Source organism: Stegostoma tigrinum, chromosome 30 (genome assembly GCF_030684315.1).
Source record: "Stegostoma tigrinum isolate sSteTig4 chromosome 30, sSteTig4.hap1, whole genome shotgun sequence".
NCBI lineage: Eukaryota > Metazoa > Chordata > Chondrichthyes > Orectolobiformes > Stegostomatidae > Stegostoma > Stegostoma tigrinum.
In genome coordinates, this window is record NC_081383.1 from 2281561 (window position 1) to 2300019 (window position 18459).

Here is an 18459-nt window from a genome sequence, read left to right on the forward strand (position 1 = left end):
AAAGGCTGAAGTTACCAATACAATCAATATCAAGTGCTACAGGCTTTTATTAATGAGCTTTCTCTCTCCTAAAAATAAAATCAAGAACAGGCAGTTCTGATTTTAAAAACATAGCATCTGAATGATCCTGACAGTATAGCTCTCCTACAAGAAATACCACTTGAAAATACTACAAAAAAAACTTTCCTACACTAAGGAGATTTGCCTGTTGTTTCAGTTAATTCAAACATTTCAAACAATTAAATCAGTGCAAAAATTAAAAAAAAAACGCCCACTTGGCATAATCTCTCCAATATATCTCAATTTAGAAGCGGAACCTAAAATTATAAGTGCTTATAGTTTTAAAACCACAAGCGTGTGGTTTTTAAAGAGACCAAGGCCAGTGAAGGAGCAAATTTTAGAAAAATAGAAAGTAAACAGAAGCGTAAAATAGAAAAACAAAAGGAAGGAGGAGTAAAACCAGTAAAAAAGAACAAAAATTGCGCTGCACTTTATTTTGTAAAAAAAAAGCAAATGCCTCCAGAGAGGATTTGGAAGGCAAATACTTACTTATGGACCGGGCATCTAGTGACACTACCACTGAATTTACTCTGCATTTCCATGTGATTGAAGATCTTAGGAAGGTCGTACTCATTAGGTGCATGCCTGCTGGTTGTTAGTCAGGCAAATTGTCCCACAGTGGGTACAAATGAACCATAAGACTATAAGAGCAGAGTAGGCTATTCAGTCCATCCAGTCTGCTCTGTCTTTCAACGAGATCATGGCTGATCTGATAATCCTCAATTAATCTTTCCTGCTCTTTCCTTATAACTCTTGACTCCCTACTGATTAAAAATATATTTCAGTCTTGAATACAATTAGTGACCCAGCCTTGATAACTCTCCATGGTAAGGAACTCCACAGATTCACCACTGTCAAAGAAGAAATTCCTTTTCATCTTGGTCTCAAATGGACAAGCCCAATTTCCATAATTATGCTTTCTGATTCTAGGCTCTCCTATAAAAGGAAACAACCTTTCTACACCTAATTTGTCAAGCTGCAGAAGAATCTTACATGCTTCAATAAAGTCTCCTCTCATTCTTAAGATTTAGTAGCTACTGGAGACCGTTAGATCTATCCTTCTCCTCTTGTTCACTATTATGCTGGCTCTTTGCTTCGTCTCAATGGTCTCCTTTTGCACTCCTTATGTAGTATCTCCAGGGATTGCCATCCATGACCTATACTTCCCACTGGCAATAGGTGATGTGCCACACAGACAGGGAAATACTTTCCTGGAGTCCCTGTTTACCAGGGTCCAGGCAATGTGACCTTCCCAACACAATTAATTTTCCAAATAATGGTCTCAATGCTGGTGATGTTAGCTGATTCCAGAACTTCAATGTTTAATGTAGCCTTGCCAGTGAATCTTGAGGACGCTGCAGAGGCAGCCCTGATGGAATCACTCAAGAAAGTCTTTACAATAGTGGTACAGAAGCCACGACTCGGTGCCATGCAGAACCGTGAAGAGGACTAGGTCAGTGCTCCGATGCTAGTTGCTCCACACTTGCTTTTGGAGTTGACTAAAAGTTGTGTGTGATTTGAAATCGTACCATCGACTTTCTTTATTTAGGGTGACATCATACATGATGGTGATCGCCAAATATATAAATTACTTGACAGCATTTGTCTTGGTTCCCTTGGTGTCAATGTTTGGTAGTGTGTATTTTTTTGGGCCGTAGACTGATGTAAGACTTGTGTTTTCTTAAAACTGAATTTTAGTTCATAGAATTGTGTTGCTTTGGAAAATCATGGCGCTATGTGTTGCAGGTCAAATTGACAGTAGACAAGGGGAGGGCTGTCATTGGTAGAAGGAAGCTCACAAATGAGAATTTCCTATGTCTTTTTCACAGTCTTAAGACACCAGAGACTGACAGATCTTTGCCAGTTTGGAAGTGTACATAAACTTTCTCTTAAAGTTCTTCCATTGCTGGTTGCTGCACCACGCTGAAGAAAGTGGAAAATGAGATCACGTCAGCATATATCCCTGTGTCACACCATTGGAGATGCTGAAGAGATTCAATAGGTTGCTGTCATATTTAACTTGTCCACACTGATTTTTCTGAAGCTGCTCCACCATAGCCGGGCACTTAGGAGGGCATCAAGTTTAGCAATGGTTTTCCAAAGTCCATTTCTGAGCAGTGTCAAATGCCATGGTGAGATCTATGATTGTGATGTACAGCTTTTGCTTTGCTCATGACACTTGCCCTTGTTTTTATCGGAATAAAAGTACCATATATGTGATGCTTCTGTTTGTTTTGAAAATGCACTGGCTCTCTGGAAGAATCTCTTCTACAATAGTAGCCACAAGCCTGTTTAGATATCAGATGTTCCCAGCTGTAGAAAGGAGGATGATCCAACAGTATTTGAGGCAATCTGAATTTTATCATACGTCTTTGTACAAAATGATGATAATGACATCACAAAAATCCTGTGGGATACTGCCCGATTCCCAAAAGGCAAGGTAAACTCATGTAACTTGGTATACAGGGGAGGGTCAGCATGCTTCAAGGTTTCAGGTAGAACTCCAGGGGTTTTGTTGTTGTTCACCTAGAGGACGGTGGTCACAATATCGTCTAGAAATGGGATTTCATCCAGTCTTTTTTTTTTAAACAGATGTGGTTGTTGACAATATTATACACTGTGATTTTTGCACTGAAGAGTGTTTCAAAGTGCTTAGATTAGCGATCCAAGACTGACCCCTTGTCAGTGTGTACTGTCTTGCCATCAATGCTTCCCAGGAAGTTTATGATTCAAAATGTTGGAACAAGGCCAAGGGGCCAAACGGCCTACTTCCAATCTTAATCATTTGCTTGTCCAAGATTCTTTTCAAAACAAGATTGAAGCATGGATATTGGTCTGTCCGTTTAGTATCATTATCATTGGCGGTCCCTCAGAGATGAGGATGACTCTCTTCGCTCTCAGCGGGAGTCCATAGTTGGTTGTACCGTTGAGTGCGACAACTGCTGACTCGGCCACACCTGGGGCAGAAGGTGGTCGTGGGAAGGGGTGGGTGGGGCAGCATGCTCCTTATGCTGTTTTTGTCTGGCTTCCGCTTTTTCCGGATGGTAAGTCTCGAGGGTCTCAACACCTTCTCGATGCTGCTACTCTACCTTAGGCCAGTGTTTCGCTGGTGTCTGTGGGAATGCCACACTTTATCAGCGAGGCCTTGAGGGTACTCCTGAAACGCTTCCTCCGTCCTCCTGGGGCTCACCTGCCATTTCAGGGCTGGGAGTACAGCACGCGCTTGGGGAGTCTCATGTTGGAGATGCAGATAGCTTGCCCAGCCCACTGTAGCTGATCAAGAGTGGTCAGTGCCTTGATGTTGGGGATGTTTCCTAATCAAGGATGCTGGTGTTGGTGCGGTTATCTTTCCCGCTGATTCGCAGGATCTTATACAGATAGCATTGGCGATACTGCTCTGGCGCCTTCAGGTGTCAGCTGTAGACAGTCCATATCTCACAGCCATATAGAAGAGCAGGAACTACCACAGCGCTGTATACCAAGATCTTGGTGTCAGATCTGCATACTGCAGCTTGATGACACTAGTTGGGGTGACTTTAGTTTTGGCTTGAAGGTAGCAGAGGTTGAATAATTTCCATCTGGTTTTGTACGTTAGCTCCACTGTAGCAGGGAGCTCATCGGCAATGGGGTGAAGCACTGCAATGAGGTAGACTGAGAATAGTGTTGGGGCAATGACAAATCCCTGTTTGACATCTGTGCGTGCAGGGAATGGGTCGGCAGTGGAGCTTTTTGTCACTACCATGACTTCCACATTGGTGTGGAGCAAGCGAAGAATAGTGATAAACTTCATGGTGCAGCCAAAGTGGAGAAGGACACTCCATAATGCTTCCTGGTTGACACTGTCAAAAGGCGTCTGTAAGGCTGAAGAAGTCTATGTACAGAGATAGGTTCTTTTCTCTGTATTTCTCCTGCAGCTGTTGTGTAGTCAAAATCATGTCCATTGCGGTCCTCCACGATCGGAAGGCACAGTGTGATTCCAGGAGGACATCCTCAGCCACTGGGAGGAGATGATTGAGGAGGACCTTGGTAATGACTTTTCCAATGGCCAACAGTAGGGAGATTCCCTTTAGATACTACAGTCGGACTTTTTCCCTTTTTTGAAAATGCTCATGATTGTGGCATCTCAGAGGTCTCCCAGGATGATGTCCTTCTTCCAGATGAGGCAGACAACGGCACGTAACTGCAGCAGGAATTTTTTGCCTCCACACTTTAATGCCAATTAGCAGAAGAATCCAAAGAGCTCACAACATTTAGGACACCATTTGGACAGTCCGGTCTTCAATGGTTGACTGGACTCTAGGTTTGTTCAGACATATTCCAACAGCACTGGCTTAGAATTACTGAAAATATATCAGTGATAATGGGAACTGCAGATGCTGGAGAATCCAAGATAATAAAAAGTGTGAAGCTGGATGAACACAGCAGGCCAAGCAGCATCTCAAGAGCACAAAAGCTGACGTTTCGGGCCTAGACCTTTTTTTTAACTCTCTGATGAAGGGTCTAGGCCCAAAACGTCAGCTTTTGTGCTCCTGAGATGCTGCTTGGCCTGCTGTGTTCATCCAGCTTCACACTTTATTACTGAAAATGTACCTGGTTGTCTCTGTGTAGCTGTTGATATCATGGTCATGATAGCAAAGAAAAGGCATTGCACAACCAGAACTTTCACCCACTAAAGAAAATGTAATGACATACCTGGCACTTAAAAGCACCATCATCAGTCAGATTAGATTTTCAGGTCCATTTACTCCCACCCATGGATCCATCTTGATCCAGGTTAGATTGAGAAAGGCTGACCCCACAGGATAAAAAGATTTGCAATGTTTCCTTGGATTTTTAAATGTCCTCTCAACTTGTCGAACAGACATCTCTGCTGAGAGACTTCCCCTACATGTGACAAGAAAAACACCTATACACCCTTGATTGTCTCAGCAAAATCTTGCCTACTGCAATACGACAACTCCAAGAAAGACACAATTCTTGAAGTGGACGCATTACAAAAAAGCCGAGGTGCATGTTTCTGTAGAATGAGAAAGCTTTTATTTACTTTGTAAACCTTGTCATCTGCACAGGGCCAACTATTCCAATACAGAGCATGAGACATTAGGTCTAGTATTTGGCATTGTAAAGATTTCACATATACTTATTCGGCAAGAAATTCATCATTAAAACAGATTATAAGCAACCAGAATCGGCTGCAAACTGCTAACGAGTGCACCACCACATCTACAGGTTTTAATTATCAAGATGCAGCATCTGGTTTTAAAGAGAGGGACCAAGCGGATTACATCTAACACACCAAGACAGATTACCCAACATACACAGAAACCAAGATATTCCTTTTGATCTACATGTTGATGCTCTAGACTATGAAGTTGGAGATATTCTCAAGAGTTATTTTTCCGAAAGGCCAGAGTCAGTGTCAGCAGTTGGCGACTGCTGAACATAAGAAACTACAAGAGAAGCAAAAGACTATTATACAGAGTAACTTGACAGTATTAAAGAAGTAGTTGAAAAGATCGGTTCATTTTTGCTAAACAGACATAAACTTGGTATATCATGGCAAGTTATTTTCAAGGACAAACAAGTCCTAATACCAAAAGCACTATGCCAAGGTACCATGTCCATGTTACACTGGGGACACATGGGCGTTGTACTCAAGACAGTTGGCACATGAATCTATGTACTGGTCAGGAATGAAACAGGATATTCGGTGACTTGTGGATGCATGTGAAGCATGAAAATTTACCAATGCCAGCACTAGACAAAGCTACTACATCTATTCAACGTTCCATGCAGTCGTTGGATGAAAGTAGTAACAGAACTATTTTCACTGCACAGGGAAGATTATAACCTTGTGATCCACTACTTCCCCAAGTTTCTCAAACTTCAATGACTTAGCAATGTGACACCCCTGAGCATCGTCGACATAGTGCAAGTTATTTCCATTTTACTTGGTGTCCTGGAGTAAATAATTTTGAACAACTGACCGTAGTACATTGGCAAATAAAGCCAACTGTGGATGCTGTAAATCAGGAACAAAAGCAGAAGCTGCTGGAAAAGCTCAGCATGTCTGGCAGCATCTGTGAAGAAAAGTCAGAGTTAACATTTCGGGTCCAGTGATTTTTCTTCACAGATGCTGCCAGATCTGCTGAGCATTTCCAGCAACTTCTTTTTTTGTACAGTAAATTGGCAAACTGTATAAATGATGAGAGTAACCCGTATCCCATCATCACCTCACTGTGCATGCTCAACTGGTTTAGCAGAACGTACAATACATACACCAAATATATGGCCATGAAAGTGTTAGGGGAACAATACAACATTTTTGCATTACATTGTGGCATTTTTGGGCAATATCAATGCTGAAGGGGTTACCAACACAGCACAACTTGTGCTCGGGAGGCAAGTGTACACAATCTTATTGCAACCAATTGTCTTACTATTCCAATATACATTCTTCTTCAAAGACAGAGGAGAATGAATGAGATATATGGTGAGTAAGTAGGTAGAGAACTAACACAATGGTCCTCCGAGCACAACGCACGTTCGAAAGACAAATATCTGGTACTAGCAAATGTTTCCAAAATGTGCAATCAGCCAAGATCATATAAAGTTGTTACTTATCATGTTGCTATATTGCAAAGGAATAAAGCCTATCGAGACAAATGAATGATACACTATTCATGCACAAAGACAGCGAGAAAGAAAACTCCAACAATGGTATTGAGTGACAGCAACCAGCAGCAAGACAACCATGACATTGAACCACTACAATAGAAAACATCCCATAATACCTCTCCAGTCTGGTAAACAATCATCAGATCAGAGGGTGGAGTAAAACCTCCAAAACAGTACAATAAATTTTGAAATGCTAGTCTGATAAACTTTATTTTATGCGTTTGTATTATTACTGAATTGACAACAAATATCCATGTGTGTCACATATATCTGTTTAAGATAATTCCTTAATCTTTGGAAAAAGAGGGATGTTGTATTATGTTTCACTGTGAGAATACATTTATGAGACATTCTCATTGTATTATCAATATATCACAGCATATGACGTAAGGGTTTAACAGTCTCTCACAGCATCTTATTTCAAATTCCCTGAAGTATGGCATGCTTCTAGAAGTGTGCTCGTCAGTTGTAGTTTAGTAGGTTAATGTTAACCTGGACACTGATGTGGCTGTGAACATAACATCTACGTATACGCGTGAGCTGTAATAAATGTCTCTTGGATCCTTCGACACCATGTTATGCACACACAGTTCCTTATGTTATGAGGAATAATACGGGCACTGCCACATTAGGAAAATATATCCTGTTGGAGGCAAATCCATATCAGTTAAATTTGTTTTACTCTCCACAGATGCTGCCTCACCTACTGAGTATTTCCAACATGTTTTGTTTTTATTTCAGATTTCTAACATTGTGGTATTTTGCTTTTGCCTTATGTTCTGTAGTTGTCCTTACCCATATTTGAAGTCCTCTTTCTTGTGCTGGATGACTGCTTTCTCTGCTGCTTCACCCTTCTCTGCTACAAACATCGCCAGTTTATCAATAATGGTCTTGACCTGCAAGTCTTCGGGAGGGTGGACACTCTCACCAGCTGTTGAGGGGACATCTTTCTCTGTCATGCTCTGGTCACTGTCATCAGTTGGTGCAATCTTCTGTCCACTGCTGTTATCTGGTGCCGAAGAATCCGCTTCTGGCTGCTTGCTGGCTTTGGCATCTGCCAAAGATGAAGCTTAAAAAAACACAACAGTTCAAACCATCTCTGCAGAAGGAGGTGAGCTAACCTGAGGCCACACTGGAATCTCAAAACAGTATAAACAGGAGAGCAGAAACTGGAAGACAAACATTCCAGCTTTTCTTGTGATTGCAGCTAAATTGAAATATCAATTTCACTTCTCAGTTATTCAGCCTTGTCACAAAGGCAACAAGTGCAAGATGCACTCTCTGGCACTTACTGAAAGAGTGACCACATAGCCAACTGACAGAGACACTAGGTACCTGCCAGGCCAACAACTGGGCATAGAAAGAATGAAACCTCAATTCATTGACATCCATGGTTCCAGTGCCTTGTCTGATCAATGCCACTTCAATAAAATAATTTATAATCTTCTAATTTTGGCACATTAAAAATATTGACTTTTAACATGAGCTACAATAATATTGTGAGGGCCAGTTGCCCAAGTGGTTTGCATGTAGTTCCAACAGCATGGGGTTCAGTTCCTACTTTGGCTGAGATAATCTGCGATCAGCTTCCTAATGCTGCCCTTGGCAGGGGAAAGCAGTGATAAATAGCCACTGACAAAAACTGCCAAGAAAGTGGATCAGGATCAGCAGACAATGATATAAGGACCTTTCTTTGGGCAGATCACATGTGAATGAATGAACGAACATAATACTGTATTGTCAAATTTAATTCAAGTTGTGTACCTATTGTAAAATATTACAAACTGTTAGAGATGAATTGGAGTACTTACTTTTTGAAGGCTTGATTGCTGCATCTTTCTTTGATTGTTCATCCACTTTTGACACAAACTTACTGGAACAAGAAACCTGGCTATGTAATGGAGGGAGGTAGATTTGCTCCACTCGGTTCTTCAGCTCATTTATATATTTGTTCCCAAACAGCTGATTGCTTTCCAGGTTCACAAAATAATCATACTTCGGAGCCACTGAGATCAGCCCAGTCTTGCGCAACAGATTTTTCCTTCTTTCCTCGCTGACAAAAGCAAAGATTTGCCCAATGAATACCATTGATTGGCGGCAAGCTGTGACTGCATGCTCTAGCTCACTCACAATTTCATTAGGGGCCTGTGAACTTTGCGACTTAGAGCTCTGCTCATGGTTACTGCTTACTACAAGAAGCGGGCCTATGCATTCCAACAGCTTGCTCTGTATCTCCTGCAAAATAGATTCTTCTTGATGCACAATATCATCCAACTCTAACCTACTTGTAATGACATTCTTCCTTATCAACAGAGATACAAAAGAGTTATCGATCACAGGGTATGTGAGGCCTAAATGTGTAACTAATGTTGAATCACAGATATCATGATGTTGCTTTGCCAGTAAGCACTGGAAAGCTGTTGCTACTTTAGAATAGGTGTCTGTATTGGGATCAAACTTCTTTTTTGTGGAATGGTCAACAGCAACACTGTGAAAACCAGCCCATTTTATGATTTGCTGTCCCAGTTCCATTTGACTACCTAGAGCGGACATATTCCCCAATGAATACAAATGAACGGAAGAGTCCGAGGAAACATTTTCGTAGGTGTTCACTGGCATGCTGGACACAGAAGACCCCACTAAACCAGCTGGGGCTGTCCCTAGAAGACCAGGGGCTGTTCCTAGGAGGCCAGGAGCTGTCCCTAGAAGGCCAGGAGCAGCTCCTAGAAGGCCAGGAGCAGCCCCCAGAAGGCCAGGAGCTGTACCAAGAAGGCCTGGGGCTCTCCCCAGAAGGCCCGGAGCCCTCCCCAGAAGGCCATGTCGCCCTTGAACCTTTGGACGCTTAAGCAAAGGTCCTTTTGCATTTTTAGGAGGCACTTTAGGATAAGGAGGACCTCTTCTGGAGGTTTCTATGTTTTTACGAACAGAACTCCGTTGGTTCAAGCGAGGGTTGTAATCCTCAGCTGCATGGAACCCATCTGTGGACGTGGTGGACTGATAAATAGAAGAATCCATTTGAGGGCAATCCCTGGATGGGTCTCTCCAGGATGTATGTGAGGGATCATTCTTACTAGCTGCCATACGCCGAGCATTATCAATAACATTACTTAATAACTTGTATAACTCTGCATCTGGTGCCTTAACAGGACTTCTAGATCTAGGGTCTGATCCTTGATCCCTGGTCTCATTACTAGGGCTCCAGGATCTCCTGTGTGCTTCTGCATGTCCCGTCGTATCAACAGGGTTTTGGGATCTATTGTATAAACTTAGACCATCTCTACTACTGGGACTTTGGGATCGCCTGTAGAATTGGTAATCTCTTGAGTCATTAACTGAACTTTGAGACTGCCAATTATTTGGGCTTGTCTGTCTTCTGTATGAGCCTGACCGATCTCTAGGCTCAACAGGGCTCATTGATCTTCTGTACATTCCAGATCCTCTCATGGTAGGACTATCATTGGAATTTACTGATCTTCCAAACAGCCCTGGATCCCCACTGGGTTCAACAGGGCCCCTTAAATTGTTATACTGTGAATGGCGGTCGTCTCTCTCATGGTGATCCAAGTAATTCTCTCTTGCTGAAGCCGAATAGGAAGCATCATCATAATATCTTCTACGGTCTTCAGAAGGCATTTCTGCCTGACTGGGCATATTCCTCCATCTCTCCGATCTATGAGATGGAGATTCATAGTCACCATAGGGAAGGCCATCGTATTGTGTACTTTCTTCATAAGATTCTCTGGGATATCGCCTGGGTGCATAGTTGAGCATTTCTTCAATGGTAGAGAAGGGAAGAAAGGAAGAAAAAAAGTGTTTAGCTCTTCTTTTATTAAAATTGAAACAATGTTTTATAAATAGTTGAAATCTATATTGCATGTAAAAGCTAATGTATTAGAGATCACTTGGGCATGCTGATAACGCCACAAAGATCAGAAAGTCATGATGGGTTTTTAACCACAAAATGCACCTGACTAACTGCTTTTGGGAAATCCGACATAATCCAAGAAATGCAAGTGAGAAAACAGGAACTATTTGTCCTTTCAACGAGGATATGCATGTCCTTCTCAAGATACTAAACAATGAGAGACTCTCAAATCTTTTGTTCATTGGGCTTGAGGGTGTATGGTGAATGGAGGTATGAAATGCCCTGACACGAACCTGTTTGCTTGAGCTGAGGGTAACAGCTTGGAAAAGGCCAATTTTACACAAAGGTATTCTGGATCACAATAGCCAAGATACCCTGGCTATTTGCAATCCATTCACCCAGCACTGAATTCAGCATTGCAAATTCCAAAACTAATTATTCCCTCTTTTGTGACTCACAAAAGGCAATACTGTGTAGGCTCAAAAGTGGGGTGCAAGTTCATGTGGCGGCATCTCCAACACACTGACGTGGCTTAGTTTATCCTTTGGTTAAAAGCTGAATGTGTAGCTGACTAAACAGCTGCCATCAAAACCAGTTCTTGCAGGTCAACTCACGGACAAGAGCTGCTGAATGATAAGTGATCTTGTGAGATACTCCAAAACTTGTCGTCCCCAATGATATCTTCAGTCTTCTTGGAGTCTCTGCCGACTCCTTAAGAAAAGTCAGATAATGCTTTCAAGCATGACATGCGAGTATTAAAAAACTTGCAGGGTAGCTCAAAACATAAAAGTTCAGGAGCAAATATCCTGTGTGCGTGGCACCAAATAAGAAAAAAAAATGCATTTCTTTAATGCTTTTCATCACTTCAGCAACACATTCAGGTTGGTACCAAGACAAAAACCTACATCTAATCTTCTGTCATTTAAAAATCACAAATTAATGCTGGTCAATTTGTGTTGATAACATAGTTCTGCAGTCAAAGTAGTCCTTCAAAAAATTATACTGGTGGTGTGCAGGGAGAACGTTCAGTGAGGATTTGTGGAGAAGTGAATTTCTCCTGCTCAGAGATGACCAGGAAAGATGAGTCGTGTTTTGTACACATTATCTAATAATTTCAATGCTCCTTTCATGACATCAGAATGCCCCAAAAAGCTATGCAGTCAATTAAGTAGTTCTAAATAAGTTGTCATTGCAACGTGGATAAATGTGGCACTCAACTTGTGTACAGCATCAACAACACACACACCGGCAATCATGATCTCCTTGACATTCTATTATCAAGAGGTTATCGACACAAAGGCTTCTATCAATATTGTGTTTGCATCCCCTGTTGTGTGCATTCTCAAGTACTAGTCTCACAATTATAGAATGTTCCTTGGTTTGAAATATTTCCGGGGTCAGCCCTAGCAATCCCACTAGCTTCACACGATATTACTAACTTGGAAGCTCCCAGTCTTTTGGTCCAACAGCTGTACAGCCTTCCTAGATATGGAAAACTGGACGATCCAGAATGAGAACAGCTAATTTCAGCCTCCCTGTGAAAGAAAGCAGAGGCCTGAAGCAAAGTGCCTGGAATAAAAGCAGGAAAATAACAAGGGAACAGCCTTCAACAACACCACCACCACCACCTGGACGGCAACAGATACAATGAAACACCACCATCTGCAAGCTTCCCTCCAAGCCCAACTATATTCTGACTTGGAACTAGATTTGTTTCCTTCACTATCACTGGGTCAAATTCCATCTTTCTCTTCCATCCTTCTGCAGTTCAAGGTAGCAGCTCACCACCATCTCTCCAGGAGAAAAGGAACGGGCATTAAAACTGGCCTAGCCAGCGATACCCCCAGTCATGAATGAATTACAAAAAAGGAAAGATCATTCAAAGGATTTATACCTGGAGTCCAAAGGATAAGCTATGACCATTTGAGGAAAGGAGAGATACTTAAGAAGAAAGGAAGAATGAATTATCTACATTAAATGTAATTCTTAACTGCCATCCATTTGAATCAGAAAGGAAAAACAACTTCAAGTTTAGGAAGTACTAATTAACTTTGTTCAGCAGTAACAGTATGACATTGCATGTTAGGAAGAGGTCAGGCTCCTTTACCATTACATGGCATGAAGGAAAGAGCACTATTATGCAGAGATAACTGTCCAAAAGCCACTCTGCCTGCTGCATCAGTAATGGTGTCTGGAAATAAGAAACAGAATCCAGAAGGGAACAAAATTCCTGTGGAATAAAAATCAAATGAAACCTCTACAGGCCCACTTCCTGAGCTGAAAAGGAGAGTGCTTTGAGTGAAACCGTTCAAGGTGAAAGGCATATTACCAGGATCAGGACTGAAAATGTAAAGCAAGTTTTCCGAATTTAAAATATTCAAAAGCATCAAGGTCACCTCAAGTGTGGGGGTATCTCAGTTCTTTGTAGATCATTGACAGCAGGCGCCATTCTGACATCACTCCACCCAAAAGCCCTTGTTGAGGGCGTCAGAACAGGATATCCCAATTTTGGGTTTGATATCTTGATGCCAAGCAAAGAGCCAGTGAGGTTGCCCCCTCTACCCCTCACTGTCCCACTTTATATCAACTCACCTGATAAAGTCAAAGAGCAGTTAGTCAGGTTCTGTGGTGAATTGGTGTACCAGAAAATGCAGGCAGTAGTGAGTATTTGTTTTTTGCTTTCTAGAAAATACTATTGTCACATTTCTACTCAAGATTTAGTAAGAATAAACTCTACTGGAGACAATTTAAACAGCCTGAGGTATTCTTAAACTGGGAATGGGAGAAGGAAGGAAGAACAGTATTCGAGACACAAAACTTCACACTTTCCCCTTGTAATCACATTAAAATTATTTGGTCCATTTCTTTTAGTGATTAGGAACAGCAGGTAGTGGTCAGCACTAAATTGTAGAATAGTTCAACACAGGAGGCCATTCAGCTGATCAACTGTCTGTTGGCTCCTTCAAAAAGTAATCAAATCCTAACCACTCGGTCTGTAAAAAAAGATTTGCTTCATAACCTAAGATAACAAAGTGTGGAGCTGGTGAACACAGCAGGCCAAGCAGCATCTTAGGAGCACAAAAGCTGACGTTTCGGGCCTAGACCCTTCGTCAGAAAAGGGGGATGGGGAGAGGATTCTGAAATAAATAGGGAGAGAGGGAGAGGCGGACCGAAGACGGATACAGAAGAAGATAGATGGAGAGGAGAGTATAGTCACGGAGGTAGGGAGGGGATATGTCAGTCCAGGGAGGACAGTCAGGTCAAGGGGGCGGGATGGGGTTGGTAGGTAGGAAATGGAGGTGCGGCTTGAGGTGGGAGGAGGGGATAGGTGAGGGGAAGAACAGTTTAGGGAGGCGGGGACGAGCTGGGCTGGTTTTGGTAAGCAGTGGGGGGAGGGGAGATTTTGAAGCTGGTGAAATCCACATTGACACCATTGGGCTGCAGGGTTCCCAAGCGGAATATGAGTTGCTGTTCCTGCAACGTACGGGTGGCATCATTATGGCACTGCAGGAGGCCCAGGATGGACATGTCGTCCAACGAATGGGAGGGGGTGTTAAAATGGTTCGCGACTGGGAGGTGCAGTTGTTTGTTGTGAACCGAGTGTAGGTGTTCTGCAAAGCGGTCCCCAAGCCTCCGCTTGGTTTCCCCAATGTAGAGGAAGCCACAGCGGGTACAGCGAATGCAGGAGTCCACATTGGTGGATGTGCAGGTGAACATCTGCTTGATGTAGAAAGTCATCTTGGGGCCTGGGATGGGGGTGAAGGAGGTGGTGTGGGGGCAAGTGCAGCACTTCCTGCGGTTGCAGGGGAAAGTGCTGGGTGTGGTGGGGTTGGAGGGGAGTGTGGAGCGGACAAGGGAGTCGCAGAGAGAGTGGCTTCTCTGGAAGACAGACAAGGGTGGGGATAGAAAAATGTCTTGGGTAGTGGGGTCGGATTGTAGATGGCAGAAGTGTCGGAGGATGATGCATTATATCTGGAGGTTGGTGGGGTGGTATGTGAGGACTAGGGGGATTGTCTTTTAGCGGTTATTGCAGGAGTTGGGTGTGAGGGATGAGTTGCAGGAAATGTGGGAGACACGTTCGAGGGTGTTCTCGACCACCGCGGCGGAAGCGGGGGGGTTGCGGTCCTTGAAGAACGAGGACATCTGGGATGTATGGGAGTGGAATGCCTCAACCTGGGAGCAGATATGGCAGAGTCGAAGGAATTGGGAATAGGGGATGGAATTTTCGCAGGAAGGTGGGTGGGAGGAGGCGCTCCATACTCCCCTCCAACACAACCACACCCTGCACTTACCCCTGCAACTGCAGGAAGTGCTAGACTTGCCCCCACACCTCCTCCCTCACCCTCATCCTAGGCCCCAAGATGACTTTCCACATCAAGCAGATATTCACCTGCACATCTGCCAATGTGGTATATTGCATCTGCTGTGGCTTCCTCTATATTGGGGAAACCAAGTGGAGGCTTGGGGATTGCTTTGCAGAACACCTACGCTCTGTTCGCAATAAACAACTGCACCTCCCAGTTGCGAACCATTTTAACTCCCCTCCCATTCCTTGGACGACATGTCCATCATGGGCCTTCTGCAGTGCCACAGTGATGCCACCCGTGCGTTGCAGGAACAGCAACTCATATTCCGCTTGGGAACCCTGCAGCCCAATGGTATCAATGTGGATTTCACCAGCTTCAAAATCTCCCCTCCCCCCACTGCATCCCAAAACCAACCCAGCTCGTCCCTGCCTCCATAACCTGTTCTTCCCCTCACCTACCCCCTCCTCTCACCTCAAGCTGCACCTCCATTTCCTATCTACTAATCTCATCCTGCCCCCTTGACCTGTCCACCCTCCCCGGACTGACATATCCCCTCCCTACCTATACTCTCTCCACTTATCTTCTCCTGTATCCGTCTTTGGTCCGCCTCCCCCTCTCTCCCTATTTATTTCAGAATCCTCTCCCCATCCCCCTTTTCTGATGAAGCGTCTAGGCTCGAAACGTCAGCTTTTGTGCTCCTGAGATGCTGCTTGGCCTGCTGTGTTCATCCGGCTCCACACTTTGTTACCTCAGATTCTCCAGCACGTGCAGTTCCCATTATCTCTGCTTCATAACCTAACTTTTTCTTTGCAAATCACCTTAAAATCTATAGCCTTCAGTTACCAACCCTTCAGCCACTGGAAGCCTCTCCTCATCTTCCTCTACTAAACCATTTATGACTTTAAACATCTCCAATAAATCTCTTAACGTTTGCCGAATTAAGGAGCTTTGTCCCAAAACAATCACTTCTTCCTCTCAATGTAAAACGGGAGAAGGAAACAAAATACAAATTAAAGGCATTCTATCTGAATGCACGGAGCATATGAACAAGATATGGTGACCAAGGCTAGGAATTGAAAGTTCAAGGGCATTTGACATTTAGGAAGGATAGGAAAAAACAAAAAGGAGATGGGTAGAGCTGAAAGTAAAGGATGAGACTAGTTCATTGGACATAAAGGATGATAAGATAGAAAGAATTGAAGTGTCTGGGTGCATCTAGGAAATAGCAAGAGTCAGCATACGTTGGGAATTGATTAGAAATCACTTATCATAGGATCTGATGTTAGTTTATAGGTCTGTATTTCCTTCCCTCTCTCCTTTCTTAAACAGTAGGGTTACATTTGCCACATCTTAGTCTATGGAAACCATTCCAAATCAAAATAGTTCTTAGTTTCTCTGCCACTTTACTTATTCCCCATCCATTGATCTGATGAAGGGTCTAGGCCCGAAACGTCAGCTTTTGTGCTCCTGAGATGCTGCTTGGCCTGCTGTGTTCATCCAGCCTCACATTTTATTATCATGAATTATATGGACTCCACTTGTAACTGATCCACAATTGGTTTTGCTAATCTTTTTCTTTTAATGTACCAATAGAAGGTTTCACGGTCTATTTTTATGTTTCTCACTATTGTACACTCATTTTATTTTTCCCTATCAGAAATATTTTCCTCGGTCTTCCTTTTGCACAATTCTAAAATCCTCCCAGGTCCCAGGCTTACTATTTAATTTAGCGCCTTTATATGCCTTGCTTTTGATCTGCTCCAATCTATGATTTACTTTGTTCGCCACAGTTGGAACTCTTTCCTTGCTGGATTTTACGCAATGAAAGGGATATATTTTTCTTGTAAACTGTGCACTGGTTTTATTTTAAATTTTAGCCATTGCCTATCTACTGCATACATTTTAACTCAGTTTCCCAATTCTCTATAGCCAATTTACCCATGTTTGTAGCTTCCTTTAGATTGAAGACCCTAGTTTCTGATAGAAATATTCATTTCCAACTTTAATGCAAAATTATATATTATAATCAATCTTTTCTTAAAGGCACCTTTACTATGAAAGTATTAATGAGCACTTTTTCTCATTGTGTAACGCTAGATTTAAAACAGTTCAGTTGGTTCATCAATGTCCTGCTCCAGACCATCATCTCATACATTTCAAGAATTCTTCCTCCACAATATTAATATAAATTAGGTTCAACTAGTTTAAATGTACACCGAAATCCCAAATGGTTACTGTATTACTATTCTTACACACGCTTTTAAATAACACCCTCCAATGTTTCCTGCCCCTTTTAATTTCTTAGTTCCACCCAAACAGATTCTATGGTGAGAAATTGGGAAAAATCCAAAGCCACCTTGGTGGACTACAGATGCAGTAAGCATTTAGGAAGGCAAATAATATATTTGTCTTTATTACAAAAGGATTTCAGTGCAGGAGTCTTGCTGAATTCTGTAAAGCCTTGATGATACTGACTTTGGAGTATCAAGTGCAGTTTTAGTTTCCTTATCTAAGCAAGGATATACTTACAACAGAGGTAGTGCAATGCAGATTCATCTGACTGATTTCTGGGACTGCTGCCTTATGTATGAGTAGGGATTGAGGATACTGGGTATGTATTCTCCAGAGTTTCACAGAATGAAAGGCAACCTAATTGATGCATACAAAACTCTTACAGTGCATGAAGGGGGTTTATGCTGAAAGGGTGTTTTTCAGGAGGGCTGGCAGGCTGGTTAGAGTATAGAATTAGGGCAAAAAGACAATAGAGGAGGAAAGCTAATTAGGACCTAGATAGGGAGGAACTTGGCGCACGTCACTTGGTGGATAGTGCATCATTGGAATTTCTATCCCAGAAAGCTGTGGAGACTGGATCATTTAGTATATTCAAGATAGAGATGGACAGATTTCAACATTTTAAAAAATATTAAGGACTATAGGGATAGAGCTGGAAAATAGCACTTCTGTAAATCAGCCATGATTTGTAGCCCATTCCGGCTCCGATAGACATCAATAATTTCAATAATCTGAGATTTGGGTCATTAATATCTGAATGCAGTTAAACCCAACAAACAAACAAAAAGGTCCCAATATATCCCACATTACTACATCCACTACCATGAAAACACCCACTGGCTTCGGATGTATTTCACTGGACCGATGGCCACAGACCAGCCATGGTCTCACTGAATGTTACAACAGGCTCAAGGGGCTGACTGGCCTACTCCTGTTCCTATTTGTTGAGATCAAAACACTAATTGTAGAAATTCCATTCCTAAATCTAATAAAAATGTGATATATGTATAATTACAAGTTTCCATTTTTAATTAACATTAATTAAAAGTACACACGATCATTTCCTATGCTGTGATGGGTACCATTTACAACCTGATGAATCCAGCCTGGGTAACTGATCCAGCAGGACATTCCATGTAATAAATTAGGTCAACTGCTTGTTTAGTGACAGTTTTTTTTAAATGTACAATTACATAACCAGTACAACACAGAAACAAATAATTCAGCCTCTGATTCACGTCACTTTAAGCTCCACAC

At 42.5% G+C, this 18459-nt stretch overlaps 1 protein-coding gene across 3 annotated transcripts in view; it reads right to left on the reverse strand.

The window, feature by feature from the left end:
- The window catches only part of LOC125465903 (SURP and G-patch domain-containing protein 2-like), a 37374-nt gene that overhangs the window by 16030 nt on the left and 2885 nt on the right, over positions 1-18459 (reverse strand). For 2 of the 3 annotated variants that reach the window (XM_048559881.2, XM_048559880.2), the window contains exons 2-3: positions 8550-10511; positions 7534-7807 (exon numbers count right to left, since the gene is read on the reverse strand). In XM_048559881.2, coding sequence (XP_048415838.1) covers positions 7534-7807; positions 8550-10509 — 2234 coding nt within the window. In that variant the 5' untranslated portion in view covers positions 10510-10511. Of the gene's footprint in view, positions 1-7533; positions 7808-8549; positions 13674-18459 lie in introns of those variants that run through there. The other variant, XM_048559879.2, reaches the window with a different exon arrangement.